Below are 13817 nucleotides of genomic sequence, written 5' to 3' on the forward strand. Positions count from 1 at the left end.
AGCTGCCTACTTCAAAGGAAGTAGCTGTTGAAAAACCTTATGCATAGCATGGAAACGTTGTCAGGTACTAAAGGCCTAATGAATGAGAGCAGAATATTGCCGGAGATAATGCTGGAGGATGGGCACCGTGGGTTGGAAGGCACTTGAAATGTGAGTGAGGAGGAGCTACTTCTTCAAAGTCGAGTTGACAATGGTAATGAAAATCAAGTAAAGCCTGTGAGTAGGGCCTTCAGGAGCTTCATTTTCCGTTGGGGCACAGCTCAACATGAGAAGAATAAGTGGAACTTGGAATGTATGAAGTATTAATGTAGGAAAATTAGAAGTCATCAAACATGAAATGAAACTCATAAAGATTGAGATTGTAAGTGTTAATGAGCTGAAATGGACTGGTATTGCCATTTTGAATCAGAAAACTATGTGGTTTACTATACTGGGAATGGCACAATCAAGAGGAATGGCATTGCATTCATTATCTAAAAGAACATTTCAAGGTATATTGTGAAATACAATGCTGTCTGCCATAGGATTATATCAATCAGCTTTCAAAGAAATCCAGCCAATTATAATTCAAATTTATGCACCACCACCAAAGTTAGTGATGAAGCTGAAGAATTCTACCAACCACTTCTGTCAGAAATTGATCAAACATGCTATCAGGAAGTATTGATATTTATTGGTGATTGAAATGTAAAAGTTAGAAACAAAGAGAAAGGAATAGTAGTTGGAAAAATATGATGTTGGTGATAGAAATGAAGCTGACGATCACATAATAGAATTTGCAAACCCAATGACTTGTTCATAGTAAATACTCAAAGAATTGTTCTTTTTCAACAACACAGTGATTTTGCACATGAACTTCTCCATATGGAATACACAGAAATCAAATTGACTACATCTGTGGTAAAACCAGGCCGGGGCTGATTGTGGAACAGACCATCAATTAATTGCTTATATGTAAGTTCAATATAAAGCTGAAGAAAATTAAAACAAGCTCATGAGAGCCAAAATACGACCTTGAGTCTTTCTTACCAGAATTTCAAGTAGATTTCAAAAGCAGATTTGATACATTGAACACCAGTGACAGAATATATGGTGAGCTGTGGGAAGACATCAAGACCTTCATGCATGAAGAAAGGGATAGGTCATTAAACAGACAGGAAAGAAAGAAATGGTCAAAAGTGGATGTCAGAATAGACTCCGAACGTTGTTGTTAATTCTAGAGTGGCTAAGACAAATAGGAGAAATGATGAAGTCAAAGAGCTGAATAGAAAATTGGAAAGAGCTGCTCGAGAAAACAAATGAACTATGCAAAGACCAGGAGGTAGAAAACCAAAAAGGAAGAATACTTTCCATATGTCTTCAACTGAAAGAAGTAAAGAAAAAAAATAAGCTTCTAGTTGCAATAATGAAAGATTCTATGATATTCCATTTTAAATGATGGATACAGTAGCAAGAGAAAATGAAAAGAATACACAGAATCAGTGTATCAAAATGAAACTAGTCCATATCCAACCATTTCAAGAGGTAGCATGTGATCAAAAACCAAAGATTCCGAAGGAAGAAGTACAAGCTGCACTGAATGCATTAGCCAAAAATAAGGCTTCAGGAATTCATGGAATACCCAATGATACGTTTTAACAACTGATTTAACACTGGAAGCACTCACTTGTTTATGTCAGGATATTTGGAAGGCAGGTGCTTCGTCAACTTACTGGAAGAGATCCATATTTATACCCATACCAAAAAAGGTGACCCAACAAAATGCTCAAATTATAAAACAATATCATTAAGATCACATCCAAGTATATTTTTGCTGAATATCATCCAACTATTTGCAGCAGTACATTGTCAAAGAGCTAACAGAAGTTTATGTCAGATTCAGAAGAGTATGTGGAACAATGGATCTCATTGCTGATGTCAGAGGGATCTTGGTTGAAAGCAGAGTACCAGAAGGATGTTTACTTGTGTTTTATTTACTATGCCAAGGCATTTAGCTTTATGTTTCATAACAAAATCTGGATAACTCTGAGAGAATTAGGGGTTCCACAACACTTAATTGTGCTTCTGCGAAACTTGTACATGGATCAAGAGGCAGTTGTGTGAATACAAGGGAATACTGCATGATTTAAAATCAGGAAAGGTGCGTGACAGGGTTCTGTCTTCTCACCAACCTTACTCAATCTGCATTCTGAGAAAATAATCACAGAAGCCAGAATTTATGAAGAAGACGGCCGCATCGGGATTGAAGGATGGCTTATTTACAACCAATAATGCAGATGATACAACTTTCCTTGTAGAAAATGAGGCGGACAAGACACACTTGCTGATGAAGATCAAGGACTGCAGCCTTCCATATGGATTACAATTCTATATAAAGAAGACCAAAATCCTCACAACCGGAACAATAGGTAATGTCACGATAAGTGGAGAAAAGATTGCATTTGTCAACGATTTCATTTTGCTTGGATCCACAATCAGTGCTCATGGAAGCAGCAGTGAAATCAAAAGACGCATTGCATTGGGTAAAATATGCTGCACAAGGCCTCTTTAGAGTATTGAAAAATATGGATGTTACCTGGAGGACTAAGGTACGCCTGACCCACGCCAGGGTATTTCAGTTGTCTCATAAGCATGAGAAAGTTGGACATACCAAAGATGAATTGATGCATTTGAGTTATGGTGCTGGAAAAGAGTATTGAAAGTACTGTGGACCACCAAAGAGCAAACGTCTTTATTTGAAGAATAGCCAGAGTGCTAGAGGCAAGGATGGCAAGACTTTATCTTGTATACTTTGGATAGTTATCAGGAAAGACCACTCCTTGGAGAAGAACATTATGCTTTGTAAAGTAGAGGTGCCGCGAAAAACAGAAAGACTTTCAATGAGATGGATTGAAACAGTGGCTACAACAATGGGGACAGTTGTGAGGAAGGCACAGGACTGGCCAGTGCTTAGTCTGTTGTGTGTGAGGTCGCTATGGGTTGGAACCAAATTGATGACACCTAACAACAACTAGTGTTTTCAAGGAGGAGGGATTAACAGTGAGGTTGATTGAGGCATTAGTATGAATAATGATGAAGATTAATTATAATATTGCCTAGTGTAATCTCAACAAGTTTGTGTGATTGCTGTTGTTCACATCTTTTAGGAGAGGAACTTATAGCCACAATAACCAAACTATCGGATATATGTGTGTATGCATGTACATATATGTATAGTTATGTGTATGGTGGTATAGATTTGTGTAGAAAATGTACATATATGTGTATACGTAAAAGAGACCTCAAAAATTTCATGGACAAAATTCCATTATCTTTTCGTTAGATTTTTCCATGAACTTTTTGAAGCCCCTTTATGTGTACATGCACATATTTTTATATGTTTAATACAGCACATAAGGAGTACAGTTATAGATACTTCTCAAATATAAGCAAACGCCATTTGAAATTGGTTTTCTGGGTTTGAAGAGTTAAGCCCATAGATTCATGGGACAATTTGGCCAATAGGCATAATATACCGTATATACTTGAGTATAAGCCGAGTTTTTCAGCACATTTTAAATGCAGCTTTTGTGGTAAAATTAGGTCCCTCAGCTGATATTCAGGTCAGCTTATACTCGAGTATATACAGTAACTTATCAATTGTATGTGCCACATCCCAGTTTGGCAAGTAGTATCTAGGGTTGTAAAGCTTTGTGAGTGGCTGTGTTAAATACAATTATTGTTCATCTATAGCAAAAGACACAGGACCAGAAACTCAAAAGAAAAAACCTAGTCTGCATGAACCACAGCCTCATCTATCCTGAAGTCAGAAATAGATGGCACCTAGCTTCTACTACAGCTGGGTCTAATGAGGGCCATACTAGTTGTATCTGGATAGAATGGAAGAAAGATAAAGAACGGAAATTAATTTTTTTAAAACCAGATTTACTAGACCAGTTGAGACTAGCAGGCTCCCTGAGATACTCTTCAAACCTTAAACTAGATGTCACCTTTTTGCTAAATAATAAATTAGCTCACAAAGTAAAGAATATCACCTTTAGTACTGTGCTAATTTTTAAAAAGTAATGTGCATGAGACCAAATGGTCAACAATTAACTTGAAAATAGAGATAAGGGAGCAGGAAGATTTGATTACTGGAAACAGAGCAGCCCACTTGGAGATAATGAAAATCTTGACACATTGTGAAGAATCCAATCAATGATACTGTACAATGTATATAGGAATTATTGATTGGGAACCTAAGTATTGGTTTGTTTTTTTAAAGAAGAGGAATCTAAAGCTAATTTGTTTCTATGATCTCACTGCATCCAAGTGACAATGCTGGAACTTGAACCTGACTAGATTTTAAATCCACTTTTTCACTCCATCCCAGTTGCCTAAACAGGAATGCAGAACACAGGCGAGGCCTTCCATGTTAATGGACAGTATCTGTCTTAATGTTTACAACTAAAATAGGTCACAGAGATGATGAAAATGTTGGGGGGGAAAACGTAAGAAAAGTGAGAGAGAAGCAAATTACTTATCTGGAGAAGCTAGGGCTAAGGAGCAGTCTTTTAGTATATTAAAAAGTCTTAAGTAGGGAAGAGAGTGGGCCCAGCTGTTCTTAATCTACACTGAGGCCAAGCCTGGGAGAAAAAGTGGAAAGAAAAAATGTTAAACTATAACAGAAGGGATAAGTAAGAATTTCTTGATAATAAGGATCGCTAAATATTGGATTGGTTAGAGACTGTTAAATCTTTTCTGGCAGCCATTAAAAATTCCTCTTACTAACGGCTCTTAAGTATGATTTCTCCAGATATACGGGAATTGAAATAGATGATTCCTCTGAGAAACCATGACCTCTGACCTGTTTTTCACTAAATATTACTAAGGAACCTGAGGAAGGGACCCCCATCCTCAACATCCACTTCATCTGGATGTCCATACAGGGTACTCAGTCTATGTATTTAGTGGCCAACAGACTACTCATTCCTTTGTATGTAAGTTCAATAAACATTTGGAACCTACTATGAATTCTCCTTTGTGATAAATTCTAAAGCCACAAGATTAATAATATTTATCAGTATGCTAGTCTGGAATTAAGGAGCTCTGGTGGCATAGTGGGTGCTAGCCACAAGGTCAGTGATTCATCTTGCTTGTGGGAGAAGATGAAGGTTTCTGCTCATGTAAAGATGGACAGGCTCAGAAGCCCACTGGGGCAGTTATACCCTGTCCTAAAGGGTCACTCTAAGTCAGAATAGTCCGTGGCAGCGCGTAAGTTATTACCCTCAAGTTGATTCTGACTGAAGGTGACCACGTGTGTACAGAGGATAATAGTTCCAAAGGGTTCTCAAGGTGGTGACTTTAGCAGCAGGTTGCCAGGCCTGTCTTCCAGATGTCTGGGATGACAGTGAGTTCAATGCCAACCTTTAGAATAACGGTTGTGCTCTTAACCAATATAAATCGGCTCACCTGGTCCTCTAATGCAGGCCAGATTTTCAGTTCCATCGAGGGCTTACTGAAAAGCAATCTATCAAGTCAAATGTAAGAATAGGGTCACTAGAAGTGTTGCCTGACTTGTATAACAATCTAGTATTGTCAGGCCTGCTTAAGAACTATTGAAGGATAATTCGACAATAGAAGAAAGTTTCTCTTACCTTGCTGACCATGATGTTTGTAATCTGGGGAAGATGCTGAGCTATAGGCATGTTTCCACACACTCTGTTATAGGATTTTGTAGAAAACAACTAGTTACCAAAGTCTCTTTGTAGATGGCATGTGCTATAAAAAATGAGTTAAAGTAGGATGCTTCCCCTTCAAGTAGTTTACACCCCCCCTTCAAGTAGTTTACACCCAAGTGAGGGGAAAATGATGTGTTCATTTGATTGTAAAATCACAGTGCAAATATTTGAGGGCTCAAGTGAGTAGCACAGACATTTGCTGAACAGAGTTCAGAAATAGTAAGAATTAGTTGAAACTGGGGATAATTATGACGGTTTCATGAAGAATGTACAGTAGAGTTGGAATGTGAAGGACAGGTAATTTGGGTAAGTGGGAAATACTAGCTGGCAGGGAAGGGAGGTGTTTTAGATACCTGAGAAAAAGCACAGAGGCAAGACTGAAAGATGGCCCTGGAGTAAAGGGTCCATCAGGGAATAGAGACAGAGTTGAGCTTTAAAAGTTCAAGAAGTTTGAGCTGTATCCCAGGAATAATAATGAAGTAACAAAGAACAAGTAGGTAACATTGGCAAATACTTCTGTAGATTTTGGTTGATTTAATTAAGAAGTTTTTAAAAAATAATGTTTTAATGTTGTTCTTAATGCTATAAATGACACAAACCAATTGCAATTTGTGACCTGCAGAAAAACAATGATCAAAATAAGCATAATCACTCATTGATAACTTTTGTGTGACTTCTGTAATATCTTCTCCCCCTTTTTATTCCTGCTGAGGATAATTTTAAAATTTTGTTTACAACATGAAATAGGTACATCTGTTATTAACCTAGATGGTCATTTACATGTCTGTCTCCCTTGCAAGACCTTGGTTTGGTTCCTAAAGTGAGAGTCAAGAGTCTTTTATCTCCTTTGCAAGCACTTATCAGGACAAGGATGTATTGATGCTCATAAAAGTTTGTGGAATCAATAAATGGCCTCTAATCTTATAAGGATCACTTCATAGAAGAAAGAACCCCAAGTAATAGATTTGTAACAACTTGTGTAGGTATAGGGATGAGAAATAGCCATAAATGGAAAGTGGAATACAGTATTGAACTGTTGGGGTAGGGGTAGCGGGAGACTTGTAAAATGGACTAGTTCAGTTCAGAAAATGTGATTACCAAGCATCATTAATATCATCAAGGAATTTATTAGTATTGCAAATAATTTTTTTTTCTTTTTTAAAAGTCATTTTATTGGGGACTCATACAGCTCTTATCACAATACATACATAGTGTCAAGCACGTGTACATTTGTTGCCATCATCATTTTCAAAACATTTTCTTTCTACTTGAACCCTTGCTATCGGCTCCTCATTTTTCCCCCTTCCCCCCACCCTCCTTCACCCTTGATAATTTATAAATTATTATATTTTTTGTCTTACACTGACAAATGTCTCCCTTCATCCACTTTTCTGTTATCCATTCCCCAAGGAGGGGGTTATATGTAGATCACTGTGATCAGTTCCCCCTGTATTGCAAATTCTTAGGCCATATTTCAGTCCTACTAAATCATAAACTGAGAATGAGGCCAGGCAATCGGTTGTAACAAGTCCTTCAGTTGATTATAATAAAAATTATCCTTTGAAAACAACAAACTAGAACAGTGAAACTATAGGACTGTAATGTTGAAGACCAAAGTATAGAAAGATTTAAAGCTCAAACACAGAGTAAGTATTTTCAATGAATATGGCAGTAAAATATCATAGTAGCTGTAATATGAAAACTGGGAATAAGATTCTGTAGTTTCAAAATAAAGTTGAGTATGTTGTAAATGTACTCAGTCTACCTATCTTTTTTGGATTACAACTTTGCTGACTGACTAGTGCTTAAGACAAATTATGGTGTCATCGTGTTCGTTCCAACTCACCATGACCCTATCTGTGTGTGACAGAATGAACACGGCCTGGTGTTCACCATCCTAAAATTGTGTCGTATTGACGCCCATTGTTGTAGCCACTGTGTCATTCCATCCCCTGGCGCTCTTCCTCTTATGCACTCACCGGCTACATTACAAAGGTGATGTTCTCCAGGAAGTAGTCTCTCCTGATGACAGGACCACTGTGCACAAGACAAAGACTTACCATCCTTCTTTCTAAGGAGCATTCTGGCTGTACTTCTTCCAACAAAGATTCGGTCATTCTTTTGGTAGCCTAGGATAGATTTAATGTTTTTCACCAACACCGTATACTTACAGGCATCAATTCTTATTTGGTCTCCCTTATTCATTGTCTTTCGGTGTGCATATGAGATGATTGAAAATACCATGCTTGGGACAGATGCATCCTAACCCTCAAAATGACAACTTTGCTTTTTCACACTTGAAGGAGATATTTGCACTAATTTTCCCAGTACAATCCATCATTCAGTTCCTTTCTGTTGCTTCCATGAGCATTGATTATGGATCTGAGTAAAATAACAACCTTCTTGTTTTCTCCATTTACTGTGATATTGCTTAGTGGTCCATTGGTGGATTTTGTTGTCTCTCTTTCGTACATCCGGTAGGTTGAAGGCTGTGGTCTGTGGCTGTCTTAGGGCTTCAGATCCTTTCTCCTTCCAGCAAGCCAACTTGTGTGCTTTGCATATTGCAGGATATTTTGAGGCTTCCTCCAATCGTGCTGCAATATTCTTCATATCGTTCAGTTTCTCAGATTATTTTTGTAGCACACAGATTTAATAAGTAAAACTATGGTGAAAAGATACAACCTTGATGTGCATCATTCCTGATTTCAAACTGCACAGCACCCCTGTGCTGTTCAAACAACTACCTCTTGATTTTTCTCAGGGTTCCCTATGAGCACAATGAAATGTTCTAGAATTCTCACTTTTCACAATATTACCATAATTTATTCTGAGCCTTACTATTGAATGTTGTTGTTTAGAAGGTTCAAACGTATCAGCTGTTCCTTGAGAGAAAAATAAGGTTGTCTTCTTCCATTATGGTTTGCAGTCTCCTAAACTATAAGGTTGTTATTCATCAGAATTGACCCAGTGACAGTGGGCTTGTTTTTCAGGGGTTTGGGCCTAGGGTTCAATTTTATTTGCTGCTTTCCTTTCCAAGTTTATGTTGTGTTTTTATAATCCCTGACACCTTCGATTCTTTCTGCTTGTAATTTGTCTTGCTTTCCTTTATCAGACTGCCACTGCTAGTCTCTCATTTGGCTGCTTAGCTATTGGCCCCTCCAAGCCTTCTCCGACCGTCTGAGGTCTAGTTGTGAGCTAGTTGCAAGTTGTGATTGTTAGGTGCCATCCAGTCAGTTCTGACCCATAACAGCCCTATGCACAGCAGGACATAACATGGCCGGATCCTGTACCATCCTCAAAATTGTTTGTATGCTTGAGCCCGTGTTGCAGTCAATACATGTGTCAGTCCATCTCATTGAAGGCCTTCTTCGTTTTTGGTGCCCCTCTGTTTGACCAAGCATGATATTCTTCTCCAGAGACTGGTCTCCCTTGACAATATGTCCAAAGTATGTTAAGGCAAAGTCATGCCATCCTGGCCTCTGAGGAACTCTGTGGCCATACTGCCTTCAAGAGAGATCCTTTTGTCTCTTATAAAGCAGATCATGGTATTTTCCATATTCTTCTCTCGAATCACAATTCAAATTATCAATTCGTCGGTCTTCCTTGTGTAGTGTCCAACTTTCACATGCATCTGAGGCCGTGGAAAATACCATGGCTTGAGTCAGGAACACCTTAGTCTTCACAGTAACAGCCTTTTCAGTGCTCTAAAGAGGTCTTGTACACCGTATTTACCCAATGCAGTGTGTCTTTTGATCTCAACTGCTGCTTTCACGAGGATTGATTGTGGATCCAAATAAGACAAAACCCTTGACAATTTCAGCCTTTTCTCCATTTTTCATGTTGGTCCAGTTGTGAGGATTATGATTTTCTTTACATTTAGTCATAATCCATATGAAAGGCTGCAATCCTTGATCAAGGGAGATTTTATTTAAAATATTTGAACAAAGAATCAATACACTTTAGAATTTTTTAGATTTGTAGAGTGAGAAAGGGAACTCTTATTCCTTTTAACTTCTTTTTTTCTATAGCTCCTGGCAAGTATGACACAAGAATTTCACAGAGAGATTTGCAGCTGCAAGAAGGGGGAAAAGGTAAGATCTCCCCAGAAGGTGGTTGATATGTATGGGTAAGAAGCATTTCTATCATATTCCTGGTTTTAGAAGAAACATCCCCAAAGGACCTGTAGTTATTTTTGTTTTAGATACTTATTCGTGTGCTTTTCTGCTTCTAATTAATCTAGGACCCTTGGGAAGTTTTAAAATCTACTATTTGAAAACGTCATTGTCAAAGACACTCAGAAGTACAGCTTTGTTTTAGGATCCATCTTTCAGTGCTGTGTTTTAACTGTGAAAAAATCACATGTAATATTTTTCTCATATAAACCTTAAATTATAGGATTTTGAAGGACTGCTGATATCATTCTGTCTCCTGCCCTTTGTCCTGTAAGTAAAAAAATCAAAGCAGTGATAGGTTCAATGACTTAATCAAGAACCTACAGCCACTTAGTGGTGACTATATCCTCACTCTGTGACTTTGTGTTCTCTTCCTTATTGTGTAGGGCCTTTGAAAGGCCTGGAGATCATGATCCAGCTTGGTGTGTGGAGACCACATGTAATGGTATTATGTATATTTCAGCTGGTCTTTTAAACTCTCTAAATACCAGACTTGAATTTTAATAGCATCAGCTTACACATTGTCATTGCCTTTTTAAGAATTAAAAAAAAAAAATCCAACCTACCTAATCGGCTTTTTGTATTTTATTTTGAAGAGATTTTTCCCTTTACCTATTTGTCTGTATGAGTGTATTTATGACCAAGCCCTGGTGGCACTGGGGGTTGGGCATTAGACCGCTAAGCACAAGTTTGATGGTTCAGATCTACAAGCTGCTCCTCGGGAGAACTGTGAGGACATCTGTTTCTTCTTCACAGTCTTGGAAACCAAATAAAGGGGCTCTGTTAGTTGGAATTTACTCATCGTCAGTGTTTTAGGGTTTTGTAGTTAATGTATTTATGAAGTTGTTTGCTTGGTTTTTTGTTTTGTTTATATCATAGTTTTCCTATTCTTAGAAGACTGTATAATGTATACTTTTGTAGTATCATGATGGCTTTTCTGTATTCATGTAAAGATTTGGTTTTGTTGGGGTTTTGTTGGGGTTTTTTTTTGCAATTTCATCATAGAATAATAAACATGTAATCCTCATTTATTTTTCTTTCTAATTTCCCATACACAAATTATATTTGGAGAATGATTAAATGATTTGTTGAAAAATGTATCTCTGGAGCCCTGATGTCACAGTGGTTTAAGCACTTAGCTGCTAACTGAAATATGGGTGGTTCATATCCACCAGTCACTCCAGGGAAGAAGATGTGGCAGTCTGCTGCCATAAAGTTACAGCCTTAGACACCACATGAGGCAGTTCCACCACCGGGCCTTACAGGGTCACCCTGGCAGCATTGGGTTTTCGCTTTAAAAGTTAGCAGTAGGGCTGGCTATTCAACTGCGGCCTTTACTTCCGTTTCAGTGCAGTATTCATTGTCATTGCCATTGTTCATATAGTTCATTGTATGTGTTAAGTCTTGTATTTTTGTGTCAGGCAACAACCCAGCTTCATTGTTGTCAGTGTTGAGAGTTTACTTGCTCTCTTCTAGGATATCTCACCAAGGAGTATTACGTAAAGGCGTTTAAAAACCTTTTACTCTTTGGGTCAGGAGGGCCAGAAAAAGAGAAGTTCAAAGTTTAAAAAAAAAAAAAAAAGATTAGTTTACTTCTGTATTCTGTTTTCATGCTACCAAACGATCCTTCTTGCATGTGCCCTGTGTGATTTGTGTGTCACAGTTTCCCAAGTACAAGAGGGCTTCAGAATGTTTGTGGGAACATCCCATTAACTTTTTAAAGCCCATTCCGATAATCTTAGGTAGGACAAATTGCAACTGTTTGATAATAATTCCTAATTGTATTATTTTCTTAGAGACCTTCAGAAACATGGCTTCCAAAGAAGAGAATCCACAAAGCACGAACAGAGTGCTAAGAATAAGTCAGCTGGATGCACTTGAACTGAACAAAGCCCTGGAGCAACTAGTTTGGTCCCAGTTTACTCAGTGCTTTCATGGATTTAAGCCAGGGCTGTTATCCCGCTTTGAACCAGAAGTAAAAGCATTCTTGTGGGTTTTCTTGTGGAGATTCACCATCTACTCCAAAAATGCCACTGTGGGGCAGACAGTTTTGAATATTCAGTACAAAAATGATTTTTACCCAAACCTGAGATATCACCCACCCAGTAAGAATCAGAAGCTCTGGTATGCTATTTGTACAATTGGAGGGAAGTGGCTAGAAGAACGGTGCTATGATTTGTTTCGAAACCACCATTTTGCATCATTCTGGAAAGTCAAACACTGTGTGAATATTGTAGTTGGACTATTGAAGTTAGGTGAGCTGATTAATTTCTTGATTTTCCTTCAAAGAGGAAAGTTTGCAACATTGACAGAACGTCTACTAGGCATTCGGTCTGTATTTTGCAAGCCCCAAAACATGCGTGCAGTTGGCTTTGAGTATATGAATAGGGAACTTCTCTGGCATGGTTTTGCAGAGTTTCTTATTTTTCTCTTACCACTTATTAATATCCAGAAGTTGAAAGCCAAGCTATCTTCATGGTGCATCCCTCTTACTGGTGCTCATAATAATGACGAGACTTTAGGCACCAGTGGCAAAGAATGCTCTCTGTGTGGAGAGTGGCCCATCATGCCTCATACCATAGGATGTGAGCATATCTTCTGTTATTACTGCATTAAGAGTAGTTTCTTATTTGACATGTACTTTACGTGTCCCAAGTGCGCCACAGAGGTACATAATCTTCAACCTCTGAAGTCAGGAATTGAGATGTCAGAAGTGAATGCACTTTAGAAACTGCAATTCTTTCCTCTCAGGAAAGCTGTGTGATAGTTTAATCCTTCATATTAGTCATCCTAAGTATATTATTTAGATGTCTTTTATGAGGGGCTTACTTCTCAGCCACTGTCTTCTAGTCCTTGCCAGGCATGACTAAATGTTAATCCTTGGAAACCACAAGATTTAAAATATATTATGTAAATATTAATGGAATGTTTTTTGTAATCACAGCATTAATTTTTTAATTGTAAGAATAATGGATCATTTTTGTCAGGTGACTACTAAGAATGCGCCATCATTTTCCTGCTTCCCGGAAAGAGGATGAACGAACGCAGAAAATAAACGATTTTTGACGACTCTCTGGGAAGTGTGTGCATTGTTTTCAGAGATGGCATTTTAGTTTCATAATATAAAAATGTTACAATTCCATTGCTTTAAAACTTTAATATCTGGTGCCCCACTTGGAATTATAAGCTCTTCTGTGAAGGCAATTTGTAAGGGGTTTAGTCCTCAGCTGTCAAACCAAGCCCCTTCAAAGTTGGGCTCTTCTATTTAGCATGTGAAAATTGCTGAAGGCAGATTAGAAGTGAGACATGGGGATTCCTGGGACATCCTATGTGAACACTGCCTACTGGATGTCTTTCTTCTACTCTTCGATTCAGAGCTTCCATTCTCACCAAGCTTACTGATAGATTTTAAGAAACATACCAGCAGTATGTTGTTTTTTTTTAACCATAAAAATCTAATAGCTGATTTCAAAATTCTATATCCTTTTAGCCTGTTTCTTTGTATTTTCACTTAGGAAAATGAACCGTCTGTGAATTAAGAAAATTAAAAGTTATTTGGACTACTTAAGTTGCTTTAAAAATACCGATTACGTGGAACTGTGTGTGACCTCCTCCCTGGGGGACAGACAACCGAAAAGTGGGTGAAGGGAGACGTCGGACAGGGCAAGATATGACAAAATACCCATTTATAAATGATCAAGGGCTGATGAAGGAGGGGGGAGCGGGGAGGGAGGGGAAAAATGAGGACCTAATGTCGGGGGTTTAGGTGGAGAGAAAATGTTTTGAGAAACGATGTACAAATGCGCTTTACACAATTGATGTGTGTATGGATTGCGATAACAGTTGTATGAGCCCCTAATACAATGTTTAAAAAAAATTAAAAAAAAGAATAGGTAACAAAAAATGTGTAAATATTAAGCTTCCA

General features: G+C 38.0%; 1 protein-coding gene across 2 annotated transcripts; it reads left to right on the forward strand.

The window, feature by feature from the left end:
- The first annotated feature begins 9794 nt into the window (after nucleotides 1-9794).
- PEX2 (peroxisomal biogenesis factor 2) lies at nucleotides 9795-12946 on the forward strand. 2 transcript variants are annotated; one of them, XM_045286093.1, is made up of 2 exons: nucleotides 9795-9811; nucleotides 11689-12946. In XM_045286093.1, the coding sequence occupies exon 2, from the start codon at nucleotides 11703-11705 to the stop codon at nucleotides 12618-12620; it is 918 nt and encodes a 305-aa protein (XP_045142028.1). In that variant the 5' UTR covers nucleotides 9795-9811; nucleotides 11689-11702; the 3' UTR covers nucleotides 12621-12946. The 2 variants fall into 2 exon arrangements, with proteins under 2 accessions (XP_045142028.1, XP_045142030.1); XM_045286095.1 differs by lacking the exon at nucleotides 9795-9811 and adding an exon at nucleotides 9838-10162.
- The last annotated feature ends 871 nt before the right edge of the window (nucleotides 12947-13817 follow it).

Source organism: Echinops telfairi, unplaced genomic scaffold (genome assembly GCF_000313985.2).
Source record: "Echinops telfairi isolate 266 unplaced genomic scaffold, ASM31398v2 ScPeMD7_1;HRSCAF=3_0, whole genome shotgun sequence".
NCBI lineage: Eukaryota > Metazoa > Chordata > Mammalia > Afrosoricida > Tenrecidae > Echinops > Echinops telfairi.